The 25,196-nt window shown below is 43.2% G+C and overlaps 2 protein-coding genes and 1 non-coding gene across 5 annotated transcripts in view; 1 reads left to right on the top strand and 2 right to left on the bottom strand.

The window, feature by feature from the left end:
- Positions 1-10,831, top strand: part of LOC105927020 (trichohyalin) — a 28,696-nt gene extending 17,865 nt beyond the window's left edge. For 2 of the 3 annotated variants that reach the window (XM_036146103.1, XM_036146089.1), the window contains exons 5-8: positions 6,436-6,649; positions 8,831-8,929; positions 9,020-9,087; positions 10,355-10,831. In XM_036146103.1, the coding sequence (XP_036001996.1) occupies positions 6,436-6,649; positions 8,831-8,929; positions 9,020-9,087; positions 10,355-10,511 (538 nt within the window). In that variant the 3' untranslated portion in view covers positions 10,512-10,831. The remainder of the gene's footprint in view (positions 1-6,435; positions 6,650-8,830; positions 8,930-9,019; positions 9,088-10,354) is intronic. The other variant, XM_036146098.1, reaches the window with a different exon arrangement.
- eif4g2b (eukaryotic translation initiation factor 4, gamma 2b) lies at positions 10,608-24,934 on the bottom strand. Its single transcript, XM_012863645.3, has 19 exons — positions 24,826-24,934; positions 22,625-22,750; positions 21,924-22,026; positions 21,674-21,805; positions 20,069-20,135; positions 19,363-19,514; positions 19,140-19,250; positions 18,689-18,871; positions 18,436-18,577; positions 18,128-18,291; positions 17,901-18,014; positions 16,705-16,833; positions 16,478-16,582; positions 16,039-16,254; positions 15,281-15,539; positions 13,793-13,997; positions 13,372-13,580; positions 13,178-13,299; positions 10,608-11,917 (listed from the first exon to the last, which is right to left on the bottom strand). The coding sequence occupies exons 6-19, from the start codon at positions 19,444-19,446 to the stop codon at positions 11,852-11,854; spliced, it is 2,109 nt and encodes a 702-aa protein (XP_012719099.3). The 5' UTR covers positions 19,447-19,514; positions 20,069-20,135; positions 21,674-21,805; positions 21,924-22,026; positions 22,625-22,750; positions 24,826-24,934; the 3' UTR covers positions 10,608-11,851.
- Positions 16,917-17,086, bottom strand: LOC118557353. Its single transcript, XR_004927826.1, has one exon. It is a non-coding gene; the product is annotated as a small nucleolar RNA SNORD97 (small nucleolar RNA).
- Positions 24,935-25,196: the final 262 nt, after the last annotated feature.

Here is a 25,196-nt window from a genome sequence, read left to right on the forward strand (position 1 = left end):
TTCATCATATATATATATATATATATATGCATATAGTTGATATTTGAAGGATGATAAAAAGCATGGTAAAGAACCATTTCAATGGTACTGAATTCCAGTCAGGGCCTTGATACAATGGAACCCGTGCAATAAGTCTAGTCATGAAATTACCTACCTACTAATGAATACACATTAAGCTGTTATTAATCATAGAACAAAGCTGCAGGCCACATACAATCATAAAGTGGTGTTAGACGATGCTGAAGTCCAGAATGAGCAGACATCCCCAAGTTTGTACAGCCAACAGCAACACATCTTCAAACTCCATGTGTTCATCGATTAGGTTGTCAAGCAGCTGCATCCAAGCCTTGCATCACCAAGTGCAATATAAAGTCTCAGAAGCAATGGTACAAAATATGCAACTATTGGACTCTAGAGCAGTAGAGTTATGTTCTCTATGCCTCTGTGTCTCTGGGGAGGTGGGAGATTGTTGTGGGAAAACATGACTGGCCAGCAGATTACCTCAACCTGATAAAATACATTTGGGATGAATTAGGCTCAATCCGAATACCCTAATAGAGCAAGGACTCTTTAGCCAAAGCGGAAGTCGCCATGATAAGTGTTGTCCGAATAGTGCAGTCAGTGAGGAAAGAAGTAGAAAAAGTAGCCTGTATGCTCCTTCTTTCAGCTAGTTTTGCCTAGGAGCCCTGCAGCATCCCTTACCAGTGCTAAGGACCCTTCAGGTATCCCACAATTCATTGACATGACATGACGTACCAGCATTGCCCCCTCACAGACATCAACGGAACTATCCGGAGAGAAGAGATCGCTCACTTTGTAGTTCGTCTTCAGAAAGCTGTGGGCCTGAATTTGACTCGAATCATCCATGTCCGTTTCCGTCACGTAATGATGTCTGAGTTACAGGCTGTCTGAAAATGCCACAGCATTCCGAAGTTCTTTTCCTCCCCACAATAGAGTTCTTACCGTTGATCCCATGAAAGGTCAAAGAACACGAGCTGGGAGCAGGAGCTAGAAGCTATTATTAAGGGTATTCGGATGGAGCCTTAGAGTAGAGAATGCATGGCAAGTCTTCTTATCTAACTTCAGAGTTGACCTCACAAACATGTTTCTGGAGGAATAGTCAAGAATTCCTATTAATAAGCTGCAAAAGCTTGTGTAAAGCCTTCTCAGAAGAAATTAAATTCTTATAATGGCAAACGGTGCTAAAACATCATAATAGACCCTAGGAATTAGGAATGTGAATAAAGATAAGATGTGAAATACTTTAATTGTCCCATAATAGGGAAATTCGGGCATGACAGTGGCAAAAACTCTGTTTGTTCGCAGAGTTACACACTGGATTAGTATGAATAACAAGCTCATTTAAAGTTAAATTCTGAAGCCAAAATTACACAATTATTGATAATACGGCATAGACAGATACAAATGCAATTATTCAAGTTAAACAGAAGAGAGACAACAGCCTGTTTACAGAACAATGTGAGAAAGCGATGTGAGAAAGCAATGCAATATGTAAGATGTTACAACAAGTTAGATGAGCTAATACTTTTGCCCTTATACTATATGCTGTCTGCCAAATAAACAGGTGAGGAATTTGAAATCTCTTTGGACATATCTTAAGATGTCTTTACACTCCTTTTAATTATTTCTCACTCTGACACTTTCCAGCCACCAACTTCTGTGAATTCTTCATGATGCTGCAGATTCTCAGTCGTTCAGACCCACTGCTTTGGGGCAGGACCTGACTTAGCCATTCTTAAATATAAATACCTTCGGATCCAAACCTTCCTTTTTAGTTATGGCTGTAGGTTTGGGGTTGTTGGGTTGGTGGAAGTCGAAGCTCGCATGATGTTCCCCTCACCATGTTTCTCCTCGAGAATGGGGCATTCATCTTTCCTCCACCTAATGAACTTTGATTTGACTCTATAAAAAACACCAGATTTGTGGAGAGCACAACTGAAAGTTGTCCTTTCAACAGATTCTCCCACCTCTAAAGTTTCTATGGATCTCTTGGCTGTTTCTGTGCTTGAGGCTCTCCTTGCCTGTCAGTTTAGGTGGATCGCCATGTCTGCCACATTTGGACGATGGAATGAACAACAGCCCCGTGTGAAATGGTCAAAGCTTGAGATATTGTTTTAAAACTGAGCCCTGTGTTAAACTTCTCTACATCTACTGTGATCATTGGTCTTTATGATGCTGTTTGTTTGCTAATGACCCCTAACAATCCTCTGAAGCCTTCACACAACTCATGAGGATTTCGTTACATAAAATATAAAACTGCAGGCAATTGACTTCACAAGTTTTTTTTTAGGGGTATCAAAATAAAGAGGGCTGATTATGCACGCCACATTTGTCAGTAATTAGGAAATAATTTTCCTTTCTGATAATTTTTTGTTCTACTTTGTGATGGTACATAAAATCCCACTGAAGCACATTGAACAAAATGTATAAGATGTTTAAAGTTGAAGGAACGTTTGTGTGAGGTACTGTACTTGACGTTTTTTCTCATAAAAGCCTTTTCTCAGCTGCTATGCTTGAGTCACAAAAGCCTTTTGGCCTCCCCCCTAAACGTTCAGTGGAATGTTTGGGGGAAAGGTGCAGAAATTAAGATGGAAGTCCGAGAATTTCTTTGGTCGTACAGGAGACTTCAAAAGGCTTCATATTCACACAGCTTGTCTGTGTTTGGACAGGCATGGAGGTGGTCTCTGTGCACTTCCATAACTCTTGAGAGAATTATAGGAGAAAATACCAGATGAGGACAGTAAGCTTAGACACATCTTAATTTATTCCATCTGACAGGATCATGTAGAAAGGATACATTTTTAGGTCTTACACCTCGACAACACTTTTGGTCTTCAAGGTTTTTATACAAAGGTAATACTGCCTGAAATTAGATCATTAGAACAATTTTAAATGAGTGGACGTCTGCTACTACGACTTTATTTCTAAAGCACTTTAAAGCAACAGGAGCTGTGACAAAGTGCTGTACAGACAATAAACTGAAAGAACAGAAGATTACAATAAAAACATGAAAAGGAATAAAAGCAGAAATCTCAACATGTGTTAAAAGACAAAGAATAAAAATGTGTCTTAAGTTTTTTTTTTTTAAATTGGACAATAAAGGGACAGTTCGAATATGGAGCGGCAAATCGTTCCATAATTTGGGAACAACACTAAAAGCTCTTTCTCCTCTGAGCTTAAGTTTAGACCTGGGTACCTCCAGGAGTAGCTGGTCATCTGACCTGAGGCAGTCAGCAGGAGAGTATAGGTGAAGCAGCTCAGAGAGGTAAGATGAGATAGGACCATGTAAACTTTTAAAAACAAATATAACAATCTTAAAATGAATTTTAAAATGCACAGGGAGCCAGTGGACAGAAGCCAGGATAGGGGGGATGTGCTTCATCTTCCCAACTCTGGTTAAAATACGAGCAGCAGCGTTCTGGACCACCTGGAGATCATTGAGGGAGGACTGGTAGAGTCCAACGTTGAGAGCCTTACAGTAATTTAGTTCAGTTGTAATGAAGGCACGTATTACTGTTTAAAAATGTTGTTTTAAAAGAATGGGTTTTATCTTTGCCAGCTGCCTAAGGTGATCAAAACTGGATTTAGCCACTGCTCCAACCTGGTGATCTAGTTTAAAATCATTGTCTAATTAAGTAAAGTTAGACACGGTCTGCATTAAATAAGGCGCCAAGGGGCCCAAATCAACAGGAGATGGTTCACAGGAGCTTCTGGGACAAAATGCCATCACCTCTGTTTTCTTGTCATTTAAGGTTAAAAGCTTTAAAGCCATCCACACTCTAATGTCTTAAAGAAACAATATTAGGGGCTTGATCGAAAAGCTTCCTTTTTTAATGGCATGTATATCTGATTGTCGTCAGCATAAAAATGAAAGGAGATCCCATGTTTTCTTAGTATTTATCCCAAAGGAAGCAAATAAAGAGAAAAAAGCAGGGGACCAGGGATTGAGCCCCGTGGAACCCCATAATGTAGAGGAGTGGATGAGGATTCAAAATCAGCTAAGTTTAAAGACATGGTTCTGTCTGACAAATAAGGCCTAAACCATTTTAATGTGGTACCACTAAAACCAGGTTTGGTCTGTAAACGAAACAATAAAATATTGTGGTCCACTGTATCAAAAGCAGTGGTTAGGTCACAATCCACCATCTTTTGCTAATCTAAAAAAGACTTGACCTGAGAAAGGATAACCATCTCTAAAGCTTTTTGAAATAAAAGGCATCTTGGAGAGAAGCCTAAAATTTGCTACATCCGTTTTTGTCATGGCCAGGCGTCTGGAGGAGAGGCTGCACCACAGCGTGCTTAAAACTTCCAGGAGGCAACACCTGACAGCAAACTGCTGTCTACAATAGCAAGGATGATCTATCCTAAGCTTGGGAAAGCCTCTTTAGAGAACTGAGGGGGAGCAGGATCAAAATGTCGGGGAGGTTTTAGGTAGACTGGCATAAAAAATGGAAAGGGAGTGAGACAGCAAATTTGAAAATGTTCAGTCACTGATAAAAACCTTAGCCCTGAGCTTATGCTTCATCTTTGGCACACGCAGGAGCAGCTGGCCAGCTGACCTGAAGAAACGTGGAGGAGGGGGAGGGAGATAAAGTGAGGAAAGGCCATTTAGAGCTTTAAAAACATATAAAAGGATGTAAAAATGAATGTTAATGACAGCCAGCGCAGGGAGGATAAAACAGGTGAAAAGTGGTCAAGCGTTTGTGTGGCAGTTAAAAGACGTGCAGCAGCATTCTCTACCCTCTGAAGCTGAGAGATACAGGAGTCACTGATAACTTTATGAAGTGCATAATTCAACTGCTCGGTTGGATTACTGTAAAGTATTTGTACCCAAAGAAATTAGCTAACCGGAATCAGCACAGACATCGTATACGTAGACGCGTCATAGGGCGCAGGTTCGCACGCCAACGTCACCGCCATATTGTATGCGGCAGAAAAAAGTTGAGTTCTGTTATTGTGAACGTGAATCAGAAAAGATGCCTCATTCCTGTGCTGCATGGAAATGTATTCTGGCTGATTTCACTACTTGTATCTGCCTTCTATAAACTGAGGCTGCACCATGTTGCAAAACTGGACACACTAAAGCTGCAGAGTGGTAACACAGGCTATATATATATATATATATATATATATATATATATATATATATATATATATATATATATATATATATATATATATATATATATATATATATATATATATATATATATATTTGTGTGTGTATGTGTTATGAATATAAGGATCAATTTGTTAAATCTAAACATTGTGGTCTTCATTATTTCGTAAAACCGTGTCACATGTGAACCTTTAGGAACAGACTTTTTGGGGGAGTATTAAAGAGGTAAAATTAATAATATGAGAAAAAAAGTCCTAGGTCAATAAAGTAAAAATAAACAAACAAACACAAAAGTGATAATGTTATGAGAAAAACATCATATTATGAGAATTAAGGGGGAACATTTCCAGAATAATCACAGTTTGCAGAATTATTTCACTCCTGGAGTAATAGGGCCAGGTTAGATTATTTTAAATATTTTTATTCTTTAGGAGAATAAATTCAGGAGAATGAAGCTAAAGGGATACAAAAATAAACTTGTAATATTACAAAAAAATACTACAGACTTTTTCCTGTTGTATGTGGTGTAATGGCTAAGAGGTTAGCTCACCACACCAGTCTGCTCTGCTAAACATGGCATTGCAGAACATGAAATCATAGCTGCCTTCATCGGTCTGTACTTCCCTGTCTCAGCACCACCATAGATGCAGATATCTCTACTCTGGTGTCAGTAACATCGTATACATGGGGCAGTGACCGTAGCTGCTGATGTGGGATGTCCTTGAGATGATGATTTAGGTCGTCTTAAAGAAGTATGCACTGTATGCAGACAGTAGGTGCTGATGGGGGGAGGCTCTAATGCTTGGTGCAAAACTTGATCATCCTCCCTTTTGTGTAATCTGCCTTGGAGGAACAGAACTTTTAGAACGTATGTGAGTGCCCTGTTGTATCCACAGATTCCACCATCTGGTAAAATGCCATCCCGGGTAGGTGCACGGTCACACCTCAAAGCATCTCACAAACCCACAATGTGATCCCTAATAAATGGCATCAAGTGCTGGAAAGGCGGTCTAATGCATCTGTGAGGCATTTTATGCCTGGTGAACCTCACTCGCTGTTTTCAACCACTGTCGGATGGGCTGGAAACCACCTGAAGGCATCACATCCTCTCTCGTACCGTTCTAGCAGTGCCACTTTCTTGCATCACTGACACGACCCATCGTTGAAAATAAACTACTCCTTCTGGTGGTTAGACTTTGCCAGCAAGGGTATATACAGCTGCATTTAGGATACCTTGAAACTGGAAACAAACTACTACGGTCTCGGCATGTTAGTTTTATGCATTCTGCTTGCAGCGAGATGACTTTGAGACGTAAAGTGACGTTGGCAGAGGAGGGGACGAAAAGAGCCAAGCAGGCTCAGCGAGAGGCCGAAGCTGAGAAGCATCAGGCCGACAAGGAGAGGCAGGAGAAGACAGCAGAGTGCCTGAGCTGGAGGGAGAAGCACCACGAGCTGGCCAAGGTCCTCCAAGCTCACGAGGACCTGACGGCCCAGAGGCGGAGCAAAGCAGTAAGGACTGCTCATCAGCGGCATCGGCTAAAATAGTGCAGAGGTATTCTGAACCCCTGAACTTGGTCACATTTTGTGTTGTGATGACCGCAAACTTCACTAGATTCTATGTGACAGGCACGCATAAAGTGGCAGATAAGCGTGAAGTGGGTGAAACAACAGGCATGGTTTTCAGTTTTTTACAGAATAATATTATATAATATTGGGCTGCACGGTGATGCAGTGGGTAGCGCTGTTGCCTTGCAGCAAGAAGGTCCTGGGTTCGAGTACACCCCTGGGTCTTTCTGCATGGAGTTTGCATGTTCTCCCTGTGCATGCGTGGGTTCTCTCCTGATACTCTGGCTTCCTCCCACAGTCCAAAAACATGACTGTTAGGTTAATTGGCCTCTCCAAATTGTCCTTAGGTGTGAATGGTTGTTTGTCCTGTTTGTCTCTCTGTGTTGCCCTGAAACAGACTGGCGACCTGTCCAGGGTGTACCCCGCCTCTCGCCCAGTGAACGCTGGAGATAGGCACCAGCAACCCTGCGACCCCATGAGGGATAAAGCGGTTCGGAAAATGGATGGATGGACAGAATAATATTCAAAATGCATTAGATTCACTTCCCTCAACCCCATAACTCTGAAACTCCTATCCAATCCAGGGTAATCAATTACCTTAATATATGACTTCATTCCTAACAAGAGTCCAGCGGTGTGTATTTTAATCTCAATATCAATCCAGCTGTTCTCTTGATCAGTATAAATAAAAACAGCTTCCAGAGGACCAATGTATGCAGTGGGCCAGGTGGAAAATGCAGAAAAGTTGAAAGCAGGATTCAGCGCATCATCCTACTGCAAACCTACTAAGGCAAGGCTGTTCGCCCAAACTTCCAGGCCAGGCAAGGAGAGCACTGAGCAGTGAGTCTGACTGTTACTCTGGATGATGAGATCATCCAGAGTAACACGGCTCAGGTGGGAGAATCTATTAGGTCAACTATTAGTTGTGTGTTCAACACAGTTAGCATATCTGGATGGAGTGGCATGAAGGAAGCCATTGTTGCCGTCTGCCAGACGTTACGTGGGGAACACGGTAAACGTGCGGAACAAGGATTCCGGGCTGATCGTGGCAGTAGCATTCTCATGCTGTGAGGAGGTTTTTCTCCAGCAGGAAGCTGGGAAGCTGGTCCCATTTGGTGATGAACTGAGGTCAAATTCGAGGAAATCCTGGAACCAAAGCTGTGACAGATTTGAGATCGGGGTGGGGGTCCATCCTCCAGCTGAATAACAACCCCAAACAGACAGCCACAGCTGGACATTATTCACACGTTGAAGTTGCCTGAATCCAAACAAGAATCTGTGGCGTTGTTCGAAAAGTGATGTTCCCAGACATCGTTAATCCAATCTGACCCCGTTTCAGTCTGCAGATGTGCAAAGCTGCTAGACACGAGACCAAAAATACACGGAAAGGACCAAAACAATCGCAGCGACAACTGCTTCTGTAAAGGATTGACTCAGGGAAGGTGAATATAAATCCCCGCTTCACTTTTCTGATTTTTAGTTGTAAAAAAGCATACGCAAATAAACCATGTAGGATTTTCCATTCATGTGCCACTTTGTGTTACTCTGTTACATAATATCTTAATAAAAAACATTGAAGTCATATTGAGGCCACAATGGGAAATGTGAAAAAGTGAAGGGGTGTGTGAATACTTTTGCTATGAACTGTATATGTTTGCAACGTTCTGTAAAATTGTTGAATACATTCTGTCTTTGGATTTTCTTTATAGCTGACTTTTGCTGTAGATAATAAGAATTTGTGTTTTGTATGAAACCAGGTGAAAAGTAGAAAAGCAACAGAGAAGAATTTGGACAGTGTCTTGACATTTAATTGGAGATAATATCAACTAAAGCGGAGCAGCATTCCTTTAGTAGCCTTTCAATGGCACAGCTGTAACGACGCTTTATGAATATGGAGGAAAAAGTTCAGCTTTTCTGCAGTTTCTTGACTAGTTTGAGACCGCCTAAAATTGACAGATTAGTTGGAGTTTTTGGGAATGTGCGGTTTGAATGAAAAACGACCAAATCTCACTGACTGAACCCTCGAAATTTGGGGATGGGCTTTTGAAATTTGACTCTTTTATGACTTGGTTAGCTTGCTGAATTGTCCTTCAGGTACATCTGAAATTTGTCTTTCCAACACAGTGTCAGGCCAACATCAAGAGCTACTTTTTGTGTATGACCGAGAGCAATCAGCGAGTGAAAATCCTGAAAAACCCAGATGGGACGCCCAGAAATTTCACAGTGAGCTTATTCTAAAATGGTCTCTTCTGCTACACAACGGAAAAACTTCAGTTGACTTCCCTTCTTTTTACGTGTGCTATTTCTGCGCAGGAAGGAGATCCTGTATACATCAGCACTCCACAGGACAGTCCTGAAGAGCCTGAGAGAAGTTCATCCAGGTAGAGGCATGTGGAAAATAACTGCAGTCCAACATCACTAACCAGAACAGCTACTGATTTTGGTGGGAAAAAAAATACATATATATATATATATATATATATATATATATATATATATATATATATATATATATATATATATATATATGCCGGCTGTCATCCAATGTTTAAAACAGCAATCAAGTTTACTTAAGTTCTTTTATTGTGGCCGTCTGTGCTTTTACCCCATATTTACACTTTTAATAAAAGCCTTTCTGGGAGATTTTTTTTTCACAGTTTCTTTGTTCTTTTCTCCATGGTTGCCATAGTTAACCATAAAATAACAATGATCAGCTGACTCACATAAATCCACATTAACATTGCATTGACCGGTCAAATCTTGGCGTGTAGAGGGCAGAACATGAAGCAGAACCAGTTACGCAAACGTTCAGGTGCAGCTGCAATCTGTAAAGGAAAAGTGCGTGATGGTGTGTGTGTGCGAAATCAGGATCTTTATGGCGTGCACCATTTTCAGCTTTCATGTTTTCATATTGATCCTACGCAATGATTTATGAATAAGATCCCTGGTGTTGTAGAGCTCACAAAGTTAATTCAGGGTTATATACCAGCAATTTTACTGCATATGTTTACAATACCCTGCAGACAAGTCTTGCTTATAACTAGAAGTGTATAAAACAATCTCATATGTGTATAAAGAAATAAGGGGTGGGGTGATCACATCCATGGGGAGTACCAGTAGAATAAAGGAGGGGCTCAACCAACAAGCCATTTACTTAATGATGCTGACCTAAAAGGATCTCAAGCCCTTTTAAAAAACACTTGAACTGGCCTGATCAGAAATGCTGACACATTTTATGGATTCATGAAAGCATGATTACTCCTTTTAGGTCAAGTGGCTGCAGAGTTCATCAGGCAGACCCAGAACACTCAGCTGAAGCCACATTACCCTTAAAACAAGAAAACATGGACTCAGGCCCATTTATCCCAAACCAGGGATCAAGAGACAAGTTGCACAGTACAACTAAATATTGAGCCAGTTCATGGTTATACTGAACCTTCAATTATTTGTGTATTCAGTAAATCGCTAAATTTGTAATAAAAAAAAACATTATAAAAACGTTAAGTGAAACTGTTGGTGTTGTGGAAGCTGTGGCCACTAGGGGGCCTCACACCAACTATAACTTCGTCAGATGTGGGAAAACCTTAGCTGAAAGCGGATCTGTTCACACTGTAAAAAGTTTAACCATCTTAAATCTTCCCTCCATAGGACCATGTTGAGGATCTCGGCCCCGCACACAGGGAGGGACCTGGGTCCCAGTCATTTTGATGAACTGCCCGCCTTCGAAGGGGACCGTCCAGGTTCTGCTCCGACCCGCAGAGGCAGGAAGGTGGAATACTTCTGGATCCCCACAGACCAGGAGTAACGATCCACTCCTCCAAGGACATATTCAACAATGTGTTTCATCTCACTTCAAATGTATAAAGAGAAGTTGTGACAAAAAAAAGGGAACAAGTACTGGTTCTCATGTACTGGACTTTATTGACATTAAAGCAACAGAGGTGCACAATAATTATGAATACCTTACAATAAGATCAAATCCATCACCCTACACATACACATGGCTTGTCAGCGCAATTCCTGGGCATGTTGGGTACATTTTAATTGTTTAGCTGTTACACGTAAGAAAACACAAGGTATTACCTTTCAGTCTTATTTTCCACCAAAAAAAAAAAAAAAAAAAAAGCCACTTTTATATTGAAGTCAAATAAAAATAAGCCACTTTCTCACCATCATTCCCAACTCTGCAACAAAACTGCATTTTTATGGGTAGGTTTCTAGTGGGTTACTAAGCTGCAGAAATGACTTCGCCTTCTTGAAAACAATTAATACTTGTAAACCATGTGAAGCCTCCTTGGAAATGTATACTTTAAAGAGTACAGCGTGCAGTTAGGCCAGGACTAAATGAAATGCTTAACCATTTTGTTTTGACTCAATATCACTTCAATTTTATTCTCATAATCATCCCGGAACAAAACCAAGAAGCCCATCTAACTAAGAGGTAGAAACAGGCAAGTTTGAAACGTTTCGGCGTGACAACGATGATTACAGCTTTATTAAACTGTCGTAACATCTGGAGTATTGCAACCACTCGTCATACACAACACGTAGGAGATAAAGGGGGGGGGGGGGGCTCCTGATCATGCAGAGGACTGTTCAACTGAAACAGAGAGGGGAACAAAAATGGGTTTTGTGAGCATGGTTGATTTAACACGCCAACAAATGTTTAGCCGGCCACATCTGGCCACCCTGCCCTGCTTCTCTCGCTCTGAGGATCATCCAATCATCACTGTTGTCGTTCAGGGTTTCACCCCAAGGTGGACGATCACAAAGCAGCTCACTATCAAGACCGTTTCATAGCTGGAGTTAAATCTGTTGAGCTTTTTATTTTATCGCTTCAAGGAAAGTAAAAAGGTGAGAAGTTTCAAATAAGTGGAAAAACAACCATGGAAAGTGAGAAAGTAAAGCAACCAAAAACAAGAACAGAAACAGGGTAAAGTCACTTTAAACTTGGGGGGGGATCCAAAACCTCCACATTAGGCAACAGGTCAGCGCCACACGTTAAGCTCTCAGTTTAGATACACAGAAGCAGCTCGGTGCCATGTGGTAGTGGTTAAATCAAGCGTGGTGTTTAAAACAAAACAAGACAAAAAAAAAAAGTGTGTCTAAGAACAACAAACGGTGGAGCTAAGTCATGATGGTTTCTCAGTCGGCTTCTTCCTCAGACTCCTCTTCCTCTGCCGTCTCCAGCCAAGTGAGCCACTGGTTTACCTGATAGGAGGAAAACGGAAACAGGATGAGTCGGTCGCTTTTCTGGTATAATCCTATAGGTGGCACTGAACTGGAGACATGCACAAGTGGCTGGTTTCCAGCTCTGGTAAAGTTCTGAACCGCTGATCCAGTTTTAGCCAATTCACATTCTTAAGAGCCGCAGTAGGAAATAAAACCATTTTTTCCCCTTCTGCTGTGATTGGGATTTTTTTTGTCAGAGTAGAGGGGACTGCACATCATGTCTGAGATAAGCTGCTGTAAAACAGATGAGAACCTGCTCTAAAGAAAGCTTTTCTAAAACACTGCTAACATTTCAGTATCAAGCATGATGGGGCGAAGGCTCCACAGACTAAAACAGAGCAGCTTTGCTGCAGTCTTTCCTGCTGAAAGCATCAGCTCCACCAGCCTGAACCTCCTCTCACTCCTCTCTAAACTCCTCTGACGCCAAGTCTAACAAGTTCTACATTAAAGACTACTGTGGCCACTGCAGCGTTGTAGTGCTTTAATATGGTGCGTTTGCTATATGGGAAAATTGGATTTGTCAGTTTCCCCACTGGACTGCCTGGTTGAAAAGAAAGGAAAAATAGGCTTGTGAAAACTACGCTGCTCCTGAATCACTTAAATTTATTGAACCATTAACCTTAAAGACGACAAAGACTGACCACATGTTTGTACGTTGTTTAACTGTTTGCATTCACGCAGCAGAGCGTTGTGTTGCAGCTTGAAAGGCCCAGGCTGTGACAGAATGCTGTTATTGGGCTGTCTGTGAAGCTAATAACAGCTAGCGCTAGCTTACAGCTCTGTTGTGTGGGCGGGTTATAACTTCGCTGATGTTTGTGAGCTTTATGATACTCTGAAACATGCGTGTTGTCCTGTTAGCTTAGCACGTAGCACCGTTACGCTCAGTCTAATTTCAGCGTAATTTTGACAACTTTCAGCGTAACGGCCGGTACGCTGAAATGCTCCTGGTTGGAGTTGAAGGCTTGTTGTGCCGATTTCCCCATTCTTCCTCCCAGGGATCTTCCAAATTATTCAGCCGGTTGTGGATGCAGCAGTAAAATTGAATTGTGCTACCAGATTAAATGGCAGTTTTTAGTCTTTGGATTGTGTGAAATGAATAAAAAAAACAAGTGTATAGTCCGGTACGACATACATGTTTTATTCCTCTTTATGACACATTTTCTGACTAATGCGACCTACAGTCCAAAAAAATCCGGTAATTCTGTTGAGCGGCTGCAGCTCTAGTTCAGACAGACGTACCTGGAATAAAGCTTTTCCTTTTCCAGGGAATTCTTGGGTGATGTCTTCTTTCCATGCAAGGAAGGCTTCTTCTTCGATGATCTCCATGTCGTAAAAGTTGACAAAGTAGCGCAGCAGCATACCTTGTAGGAGAGGGAGCGTTTAGAGACACAGAAACGTGTAACATTGACTGGATTTGTTTGGGGCTGGCGCACCTTTAGGGAAGCCGCTGGCGTTGCATTGCACCTGCAGAGCGTAGAGGGCGCTGACCTGCAGCTCGGTGTGGTCGTGCAGGAACTTCTGCATGACGGGTTTGAATGCCAGCAGCAGCTGCTTCTCCTGCTCCAGCTGCTCCTTGGGGGGGGCAGCCAGCTGATCGTCGCCCTCCGTCATGCACAGCTCCTGGGAGATGTACTGGAGGAAACTGGAAGACCATCCCAACACGGTGCGCTTAAACTCAGGGCCTTCTGATAATAACAACATTAACTACTGGGTCAGTGGTAGTAGTTCACATTTTGATTCCTTTCCATCAGCTGAACGTTTATGGTTGTTTTTGGGACGTTTTGTTTACATCGTTAAAGGAATAAATGAATGATTGTGTAAGCATCTGGAGTTGCTCACACAGTCTGAGCCTACCTCGTCATGAGGATGTTGACAAAGCCTTTGTCAGTGTGAAGCCTGGGCGAGATGTTGTCTTTAATCCACTTGTAGATGGACTGTGGAGATGGGTCTGCCTTTATCTGCTTCAGCAGCTCCTTCTCCAGCTTTAGCAGCGGGAACAGGAAGCTCAGGCCCTTCCCCTCCAGAATCTCCAGCATGCGGTCCTTGTTCTGATCGATTTCTGTCCAAAGGAAGAGGAGGGAAAGGAGGTGACTGCTGGGCGGTCTGAAGGTGGCCTCCATCTTCATCTACTGCTAGTGGACTTCCTTCTAGGCTGTGACAGCTTATTACATAGTAATGCCTGCTGGGTGCACAGAGCAGAACATAGGAGGCTACAGAATCCGGTACAACGTTAAAGGCGACCAATCAGCTGACCAACTGGACGCCATCACCCCTCACATCTCCAACAAGTATCTGAGCTGTGTGAGCTTCCCTCATGCTCTGAAGGCTCCCCAACAAACACACGCCGCCACCGGCTTAAATGACTACAGACTGGTTGTCCTGACGTCTGCAGGCAGGAAGTGACTGGAGTTGAAGCATCTGAAGAAGATCACGGGTCCCCTGCTGAATCGACTGCAGTATGGCGTCACTGATGATGCAGTCAACCGTACCGCGACATACAGCTGCCTTATAAACACGCAGGTCAGTACGGACAAGAGAGCACGAAAGCCCCTGAAACCACTGGACGGCTGCAAATATTTTATATCAGAAAAAAGGCTCCAGCAAATGCCCGCGACGCCATGAGGGATTAAGAGGGTCAGAAAATGGATGGATGGATGGATGTTCAGACATGTTTGTGCAACAGCACAAAGCAGAGAGGAAGACCCGCCCGGTAGGTTAAAAAAACATCACTCACTACGGATTATTTTGGTGTTTTTGTCTTGTTAAAATGGGTGGCGGTGTCGCCGACATTGCAGCGTAAACAGAAGTACTATCGCCCGTGAACGGGCGGAGGGGAGGTGGCGATCGTTACACGGGCCGGAGAGCTGCCGCTGTCTGGAGCTGCAGGAAGCGGGTGCTGCTCCAGACAGCGGCGGCTCTCCGGCCCGTGTAGCGATCGCCACCTCCCCTCCACCGCTATTTAAGTAGAACAATGACTAGAGCATTGGGACTCCACCAGCCAGGAACATACGCCAGGATCCCGTTCAGCTAAGCCTTGAACAGCATCAAACGACTTATGTGGGTCTGGGGCCAACATCTCTGCAGACAGACTGACTAACCTGAGGCTACAAGTCTAGTTTCTTCCCCTAGGCTGCCTCTCTAACACAATGAGCTGATCACCAACTACACTGCTGTGAACCAACCTCTTTTTGTCCTTTCTCCACATACAGAACTACATCCATGCAGTGTTTCTATACACCAGCTGTCTGTCTGCGTGTTGTGGGCGATGGACCATGCCGGTGCCGCAGCCTCGGCCAAATGAGGCGGGTTCTACCCTACGGGGCGAGGACGGGCGCTCTGTACCTGGGAGCATCTTCTGCATGTTGACCTTGCTCTGCTGGAAGAGCTCTGTGAGCCACTCGCGGTCCTTCAGCTTGGCCGTCTGCTGCAGGCAGAGCAGGAAGAGCGGGAAGTGGGTGCCGTTCTCCAGGGGGTGAGCCAGCTCCGCCACGCTCACCAGCTCTGCTATGATGGCCCGAGCCGCAAACTGGGCCAGGTAGGACTTCACCAGGGGCACGTCCAGCTCAATCTTGGGGCACTGGTCCAGAACGTTGAGGAAAGCCTGAATAGACGAGTTAAAAAACAAAAAACCCTAATCAGAAGGGATGAGCGGCTTCATCATGATGGCCAACTCTGTTTACAGTGCCGTAGAGCCTGGACCACCTGAGCTTTTCCACATTTTTTGCAATCATTTTTCATTTTATGGACTTTATTTAGGGGAATCAAGTTAAAGCAGAAACTTATTTTCAATGATATTAGCAGCTGAAGTGCGACACAACTCAATGTACCCAATTAAAGCAGAGGCTGATTTCCATTTGTCAGTACAGGAATTACCTTACATCATTAATAATAATAATAATAATAATAATAATAATAATAATAATAATAATAATAATAATAATAATAATGTGCATTTTTAATCAAAAATATTTTTGCCAGAATCCCATCATCGTGCATCGTAGCTTGTGGCTGTAAGCTGGTTCTAAACCTTTCTGCTGGCCGGATATTTCAGCTTTATTGCGTTCCAACAGACTGACTTGCTGAATGGTGGCGTTCTGTACCTGCATGAAATTTTCTCCAGTGATGAGCCCCTCGGTGCGGAGGGTGTGGATCAGAGTGCTGGCGTGCTCCTTGTCTTCGTCGGGTCGGTCCAGGGAACACACGATGATCTTACTGAGCATCTCTGGCAGGAAATGCTTCGGTGCTCTCATCTCGCGCACGCCGTTCACGGCTTCAGTCAGGTTCTTGGTGTTTAGGTACTCGGTCATGATCGCCTCCTGAGGAGAACGTGAAAGAACAGCAAAATGAGACGCTGTTGGTAGTAAAGGACAACAGGAATGTTGGTTCCTCTGTTTATAGACTCAGTAGACCATTTCTTACCACCTGCTGGGCCTCACACAGAACAGTACTTTGGCAGCTTTACACATGTTAAACGCTTCTTTAAATGTTTCGGGGTTTCTATCATTAGATTTAACAGTCAAACGTCTCTGGTTTTCTTACTGTGGTTTTTAGAAGTTCCTCTTTGGCAGGAGGCGGCTTCTTGTTGGTCTTCTGGGGTTTCTCCTGGATAGGTGGAGGGTTGGTCTTCAGGCCAAGCTGTGGAGGCTTAGGGAAGAGATCCGGGGATTATTTTAAGCACTTTGGCATCATTTGAAGCAAAAAGGCATAGTGTCCATCTGCAGACCAACATGTGAGAAATCAAATCCTGAATCCTCCTCATGCCCTACCTGTCCTAGTGGAGGGGTTTGGGTGCGTGGGGGCTGGGCACTGGGAGGCATCATGTTTGGGATCTGAGGCTGAAGCTTGGGCACCTGGTTCTTGTTGAGGAGGAATGACTGAGCAGGCCTGAGGCTGATCTAGGGAACCAAGCAGCAGAGAGCATACAAAGGACTCAGTCTTGGTGGGAACAAAGATCTAAATGTGTGTTTTATGATAAGCGATGCCCTCATATCTCATAATCGCAGTCAGCGGACCTGCTACCAGATTGAAGGAGAGGAGGAGAGGAGGGACAGGAGAGCGTGGAGATGTAGACAGAGCAGAGAGCAGAGGAGAGACTGATAGCAGGTTGTGTTCCTCAGAATAACGCGTCTTTTTATAATCACCGGGCATTAAGAGGCGTGTGCAGTAATTACTGCCGTTTTAATACGGCCGTGTCTGCATCAGTGCATCAGCAGCCTCGTGCTTAAGCAGGGATTGCTTTGGTTGTTTTAAAGTGAGGTTCTGTTCAGATTCAAAACAGCTCCAGTAGAAACCGCTTGGCGTCGTGACTAGTTCACAACCTGGAGGCTGAAGTCGGTGGATGGACTATCAAAAAACTTCAGTCTCCAAAATGTCCTAAATGCAAACATGACGGTGGTTTTAAAGGTTTCTTAGAATAACGTCTGCATAATCCACCCTTTGAGAGAAGTTTATTTTATTTTAGACGGTAGAAGTTTTCTTTGGACTTTATCCCATCAGATTTCAATTCAATTGTATTGATATAGCGCTAACTCACAACACGTGTCATCTTAAGGCATTTTACAAAGTCAAATTCAATCAAATCATCCAGATTGGTGAGAAAGTTTCCTCTCTAAGGAAACCCAGCAGGTTGCATCAAGTCTCTCCAAGCAGCATTCACTCCTCCTGAAAGAATGTAGAGCCACAGTGACAGTCGTCTGCATTGTTGATGGCTTTGCAGCAATCCCTCATACTGAGCATGCATGAAGCGACAGTGGAGAGGAAAACCTCCAGCAGAACCAGAACCAGGCTCAGTGTGAACGCTCATCTGCCTTGAGATTTACAGTCAGCTCAAGCCTCTGGACATGGCAACAAAGATATCAACTGCTTTAACCTTTGAACAGAACCTCACTCCAAAAGACCGCCGCCGTCCCTTTAAATTCAGACAATTTGTAAACGAGACCTTAAAGCAGCCAGTTCTACAAACCTCATCGGCATTGAGCTGTCCTTTCTTGCTGAAACGTGGAGGCATGTCCTTGGACGGAGCCTGCTGCTGGCTCAGGTGGTTCTGGCTCTGGTTGAGGAAATGTTGGTTCTGAACCTGCCAAACAGTAAAGACAGCTTAATGAGTCGTACATTTACTGCCATTTGCTTTTTTTTAACAATGTGACCAGTAAACAGCTGAATGAAACGCTTCGCTCTGAGCTGATTTACCTGGTTGGACTTAACAAAAGACTTGGGCACCATGTCAAACTGCGACTGCTGAGGAGGCGCGATGTGGCCGCTGTGGCCGTTGAAGAGTGGGTTGGTGCGATGGCGTCCCATAGTGGGCGAGTACCTATCCTGAATAACACCCGGCCCAGTTCCAATCCCACTGCCTTAGAAACAGAAGCAGAGGAGATATTGGCTCGGATTACACAAACGCTTTGGAGGGAGAAAAGTGATCATTTAGAACACAACTCCAATTCAAAGTGATTGGATAGAAGAAGAACATGAAGCGAGCCAAGAACAAAAAGCCACACCTGGCATCTGTCCAAACATGTCGGCCAATCCCCCAAGTGTCTCCCTGTCCAGTTTCATTCTGTTGGGCATGAAAGGGCTTTCCAGGAAGAAGTCCATCCTCATCCCCTGAGACATGGGTGCTGGGATGAAAACACCCAAATCCTGGGGAAGAACATCATGACACCGTCTGATAAATGATTGCACCTTTAAAGGAAACTATGAAACTATGTGGTTTGAGCTAAATAACTGAATTTGCTGCATCTCGTGACATACTTTCACTGCATCCTGACGGATCTGGTTAATCGTCTTTGGTCCGTTGTCGATGAAGGCCTTGCGGGGGATCCAGTTGTTTTCACGAAGCTCCACTGTGTCTTGCAGCAGGAAGCGGATCCTAGCAGGCAACTCCTTGTTGTTCATTAAGGATCGCATACGGCCAAAGTACTGATCCATTAAAGACTGTTTAAAGCACAAGGAGAGGCGGTGAGTGCCGAGCATAGCTGGGAGCAGATGGTGACCTAAGCCCTGACACAAAGTGACAGCTGACACACAACAAGGGAACGCAGCAGAAGCAGCACTTACAACCATATTCTAGGCTTTACTCCTACGGTTCTAGCCTGAAGGCCAATTAAACGTGGGAATATGAGGAGGTAGAAATGCTGTCCGTTCAGATTAACTTAAACCCAATCATGCCGGCAGCGGACGCGGCTCATTAAAGGCCTCTTACCTTGGCCTTCTCATGGTCGAGTCTCGGCCCCACTGTTCTCATTATCTGACAGAGGCATTCCAGATCCTCTCCCATATCCTTGAGCTGGACTCTCTTCTTCTTTTCCAGAAGCTTTGGAAACAATTATGAGAAAAAGGCAAGAGGTCACAGTGAGCCTCATGGCTAGGTTCTGTTATAGTCAGGCCCATGAAATGTGACTTCCTTAAACAGAAACTGCTCTCACTGTTTTGATGCACTTATGAAGGATAGATTCATGGATGAGGTCAAGTTTGCCAAGTTCCCCGATGAATTTAATGTTGCCAAGCATCTTGATCTTGGCGATGGCACGCTGCTCCTCCTCCTCAGAAGTAAGAGGGTTGTCATGTTTGTCATAGACTGAAAGGAAGAACAGGTTAGCAGCAGCCGGGCGGCACAACAATGGCTCTGACACAAAACAACCAGTCACAGTCGAGGCACGGACCACACCAGGAAAGTCACGGTACCAAAGACTTCAGGTCATTATATCAGTTTCACTGGATTTACACAAACACTTGAAACTAAAATGTGCAACATCGACAGACTGCTTTTATATAAGACACTCATTCCTGCTGCCACCAAATAAAGCGATTACAGCAATGTTTTCCGTAACTTTTATTTGACTAAACGGTCGTTAACTTTAGGTGTCTCTAAGAGCAAAGTGTGCAGACCATTGTGTTTATGCTCTGCTGCTCTTTTAAGCAGAAAGATGACCGCGTCAGAGCATCAGCTCTGGTAGCCAGTCCTTCCGTTTTTGTTTTTTTTTTGTTAAAAAGAAAAATGTAGCAGTCTTCCTATAAGCCAGCTGACCGGCTGTGCACAGCAATACAAAATATTTTCATGTCTGCAGGATTACAAATTTCCACGCCTCTACATTGTCAGCGGCCTTTAGCAAATCCATCATGTATACTTACTTTCAACATTTCTTGTGCGGTTTTCAAATTCATCTTGAAGCTTGGATATCAGCAGTCTTCTGAAGGTCTGACGGGAAAAAAGGATTAGTCCATAACCTGCCATGTGAAGATATTATCAGCTGGCTCCCAAAGGTCAAAACGTCACACCGTCCCGTTCTAAAGGTGCGCTCACATTGAACGCGATTCCATACTTTGACATCTGACCAGCAACTCGCATGGCCAACCTTTGCTTTAACCGCGTCATCAAATAGGAGGAACTTCTATGCGATTGACTGTCGGACTGAATAAGGCGGACCGGGATTTCACCGGGCGAGTCACGGTGCTGCATTTAATGTGGAAAGTCGTCCCTGCGGATCCACCAGATCTTCCAAAGACGGCCGTGACTATCTCCAGAGCTCAGACAGGAGCAGCAGGAGAGCAGAGCTAGAGGCCGGGTATAGAAAGCACCGAGCAGAGGCGGCGGCTGGAAGGCCGGGACCAGCTCTGGAGAAAACGAGGAGGACGATTGGATGATTAAACGGTCCTTTTAAGGGCTAAATTACTGCTTTTCTCAAAGCCACCCACAGACCTCTAAAGAGCATTCCTTACTTCATCCCATGTCGATATATATAACAACCAGTCCCTGATTGGTTGATGCTACTTGACAGAAAAGTTCAGATTTTTAATTCCTGCAAAAGTCCCGGTGGGTTCTGTCTCACTCTACTCACCATAATCGTGTCGTTTGCATCTCTAGTAATACATCCATTTGCATTGTTTCACTCCTGAACACGACTCTATATAAAGGATAACACGTAAAGCAAGCAATCTGGATGCCACATTTGCGTTTAGTGGGAGCGTACCATAACATTTCTTAAGCGCTTTCAGTCATTAATTAAAATGTTTCAGGAACTTGTAGTTTCCCCACTGGTCAAGCTTTAAATGGAAAATCTAGGAAAATCTCCGACTGCAGGGAAAGATGGACAGATGTCTGACTTAGTGAGAAAGATGGTAGGATGGATGGACAGCTTGGTAGAAGAATAGATGAGTAGTGCCGGACGATGATTCAATAACAATATGCATCGATCATTCGATGACTGGAGCAATAGGAAAAACAGGTTTTCCTTCCTCCCTTCTGCATTCTAGCCTATCATGTAGGCTTATTACATGATATATTAGTCATTAAATCCTCCCAACCAATCACAAACGCAGACCCAAGCTCCGCCCCCTTCAAAGAGTTCATAGAGCACGTTTTATTTTTTTATTTGCATTTTTGGTAAAAAGTTTGTTGAATAAAAGGGTTTAGTTTTAATTCAGTCTTTGTGTGTTATTTATTTAAAAATGTGTCTCTAAGCAACAGCAGAAAATGGCCAGGGCAGCAATTAATAGCTCGTGTTTTTTGATTTCTATTTAATAGATGTGCTTTTTTTCTATATCATCCAGCCGTCAGATGGCTGCATTTTACCATTTAATATAACATGTACCAAGGTGACAAGCGCAAAGGGATCAGAACTGGAATCTTCCTCCTATATTATACTTTCTTATTCTTCACATATTTCGACCATTAAATTAAATCTAAAGTTTTCCAGTTTTTGTGAGTGAGTCCCATTTAATGCCACAGTCACTTACTGTGCTCTGCTTTTGGGATGTTTGGATCTCAGATGAAGGGCCATCAAAGTTTGGTGCGTCCTCTGCCAAGCGCAGACATAGCTGAGCATAGAGCGAGCTATATTTCGGCTCTTCTAGGGCTTTGTCTACAATCTGATGAAACAAAGCAGAGTGAGAACGTGTGGCTGTGAGTCACTAAGAGCAGCCTGCCAACTCTGAACGAGCACATCCCCATTTAGCACAGCTAAACGGAATAAAAATATTCACTTACCAGCAAGATGATTCCTTTAAGGACGAGTTTTGAATCTACGCCCACATTCAGGAGCTCAAGGCATAGCTTGTCAAACTTCTCAGGCGTGAGTTTGTTGAGTATGCTGGAAAAACAAAAACAAGTGGGTAAAACTACAGCAGCAAGACTAGAAAAGCAGTTAAACCTGGTAAGAAGAACATGAAATGCTTTTTAATCTGTTAAAACTGCTTATTGTACCATAAGCAGAAGCAATTTTCATACCGATACAAACAGTTCTGAGCCAAACATGCTGTATAGGTTAGCCTTCGTCTCAGACAGGGCCACACACAGCATCCTGTGGTGAGTTTAGATTCCTGACTAGAATAGTCATCTTCTCATCTTTTGTACTCAGAAAGAGCAGCTGATGCAGGCAGGGACAGGGTGCTTTTGGCAAAGCACATGTCATCCCAATGACTGCGGTCTAAACAACGTAGGAGTACCAGGAACACTTCTCCGCCCTCCAATGTGGTTTGAAATGGCTTCAGGAAAAGCTAGAATTAAGACTCGCTCAGATAACGCTGATATTTTTATCCTGCCGATGTAAGTCCACACAAAGTCAGGCTGCCTTTAAATCATCCAATTTGTTCATATTTTAATTTATTTCCTATGGTATTCCAGCGTAAACCAGACCCTAAATCCTCTGTATTATGGTGATGAGTGGAACAAAAAAAAGAAATCCTTACCCCCTCACTTTCCTGAAGATTGCATCATGTCGCTCTTTCTCGTTGCTGGAGTTGGCATCTCGTCTAGTGCTTCGTGAAGGAACCCATCTCTGAACGCTTTGCCCTGGGGTTTTCCCCAGGAACTCGCTGCAGACACACAAAGCGGCCCAGTTCAACACAATCGTACAACATGGGCTGTGCAGAACTGAACACAAAGACCTTTCAAAGAGTAATTGTTCTGAGACAAAACCTGAAGCAACTGCACAATGCCAATAACTCGTATCTTCCCGTTGCCTTGACTTTTACCGGACATCATGGAAAATCTCTCACCACACCGAGTCAAAGCTACCTAGACGGCCCTCGTGTTTATCAGCAGTCAACATAAGTTACATCACAGGACTTCTGGCAATTCAAATCAAAGTTTCCTGGAATTATAGCTTCTATTAAAACAAAGGTTCCCTGCTCTTTAGCTCTTCGTTAGAGTGCCAACAATAAAAACCCATGTTGCCAAATCAACCTTTACTAATAAGAATTGAGACTAAACCCAACCAAAATCTCCCTACCTGTTGCCGACAGTCTTGGGATAGTGCTGAGGTGCACCCCTACCACCTCCTCCCCCCGAAGAAGCACTGCAGAGGCAAATATTGGCAGAGGAACGCGTTAAAGTTCACGCCACAAACTGGCATCATTTGGCAACTACAAGGTGCAACATTTCTAGAAAGGTTCGACAGTAAATGCCAGCTAGCTGATTTAAACATATACAACCAAAGCAACGACTCATCTCTTACACCGGACACTTGTAATGCCGTCTCAATCAGAGACATAACTCTGAACACTAAACTGGAAGGAATACTGCTGTGAATTAGTGACATCAGTCAAGGAAACAACACCATGTGTTTAACTGCAGAAAATAAATGTCTAGCAAGATCCTTTCCCACTGCTCATTTATCCCTTATCACTGCTGTCTTTGGCTCAACACTTAATTAGTTCTGTAAATGATAACATTAATCAAGTACAAGTACGATTATCACAAGTCTCTACACTGACTGAAAGTCATTGCAGACTGAACTGAAAACATGTAAATGGGCTGCTAAACGTTGACAAGTCATTAACCAGTAGAAAAGCTCCTGATTGATGAATGTCATGTCAGCAAAGAATTACACAGAGACATTTAGAAGTTGGTCTAATTGGGATTTTACTTGATAAATTTAATCGTGAATATTCGGGGACATTTTTCTCTTAGACATTAATAGAATTATTAATGTCCTCGACAATCTGAGGCGAATCTATTCGTTAATAAATAAATAAATAAATAAATAAATAAATAAAGGGATCCAGGGGTTATATGGGATGGAAGTAGAACTATTGAACTACAACAACAACAACTGAGGAGCTTTAAGTCAAAACAAACAACAACAAACTTCACATTTTCCTCAGTATCAGTCTTGCTAAAATTCAAGCAATTCCATTTTAGTTTTTTAATTTCCATAAACAGGTGGGCTTTCCCAAACTGAACTGCATTTGGCTGCATTTAGAAAATTCGGCCACAACATATGCCACCATGGCATGGTAATTTAGTTTTGAAACCTGGGACCATTTTTTTTTTTTTTTTTTTACTTGAAACGACTGTCCTCATGTTTGAATAAAAGCCAATTAGCTGACTTTTAACGTACGGCACCCCCTAGAGATGCAGTAAAATTGTCCTTTATTGTCTAACATTGGGGACATTCTAGAGCACAAAAGTCAAAGGGAAACCGAGGCATCCAGATGCACACAAAGACGAAAAAAAAATATCAAAACAAAAAACACGAGTAAGAGACTGGACAGTATGGATTTAACAACATAATAATAGTCATTAACTTAAAGCTTACATGGGTGTTCCTAGCCTGTTTCACCAACATTTCCAGTGTTAGGATCGCTGACACCAACTAAATAAAGTTTCCTACGACGCAAACTTGTGACAGAGCTTTTCACAAATGTCCTCAACCTTCTGCTCCCTTAAATATAAAGGCCTCGATCCCTCCCAAGGACCACTCTATATACCCAACCCCCCTTTTAAAAAGGTTTTCTCAATGAGAAGTGCCCACAGCCATTTTGAGCATTCCCACATCCTGTTTTGTTTTAAATGCCGGAAGTCCCGGCCCTAAAAGCTATTATAGGGCCGACCCTGGGACAAATGAGTTATTTCCCAGTTAGTGGGCAAAGCCTCTGGGATTTATTACCTGAAACGAGAAGCACCCCCTTCTGCAATCACACTCTCCACTTTGGCGGCTTGACAATGAAGAATACTCAAAAGAATAAGAATAATAGGAGGGGGTGGGGAAAACGGGGCTGAGGAAGACAAGGGTGGGGAGGAAGAAAAAAAATAATGCATCAGTACCGTCATGAATGAAAATTAAATTGAGCAGGCTGTGTTATCAAAACAAAAAGGATTTACATGTAGGATTATAGAATATAGGATGTTATGCAAGGACAACGCGTCTCCATCACTGGTCTAACACGGACTCAAAGAATAACGGGAGCCAGCATGCAGGAACGTGAATAGGGCTTTTTGTCTACAACAAAGAAGAAGCTGCGTCAGCTAACCGGCTAA

Source organism: Fundulus heteroclitus, chromosome 2, assembly GCF_011125445.2.
Source record: "Fundulus heteroclitus isolate FHET01 chromosome 2, MU-UCD_Fhet_4.1, whole genome shotgun sequence".
In the NCBI taxonomy this organism is placed as follows: Eukaryota; Metazoa; Chordata; class Actinopteri; order Cyprinodontiformes; family Fundulidae; genus Fundulus; species Fundulus heteroclitus.

What these genes read in the sequence shown, in the direction of transcription:
- eif4g2b (XM_012863645.3), bottom strand. Translation starts at nt 19,446, where the DNA reads ATGCTTGGCAACATTAAATTCATCGGGGAACTTGGCAAACTTGACCTC. An exon ending in TTCATAAGTGCATCAAAACA is followed by an intron (nt 19,251 to 19,362) that starts GTGAGAGCAGTT and finishes TTGTTTCCAAAG; the next exon opens with CTTCTGGAAAAGAAGAAGAG. An exon ending in CTGGAGAAAATTTCATGCAG is followed by an intron (nt 15,540 to 16,038) that starts GTACAGAACGCC and finishes TCGTCTATTCAG; the next exon opens with GCTTTCCTCAACGTTCTGGA.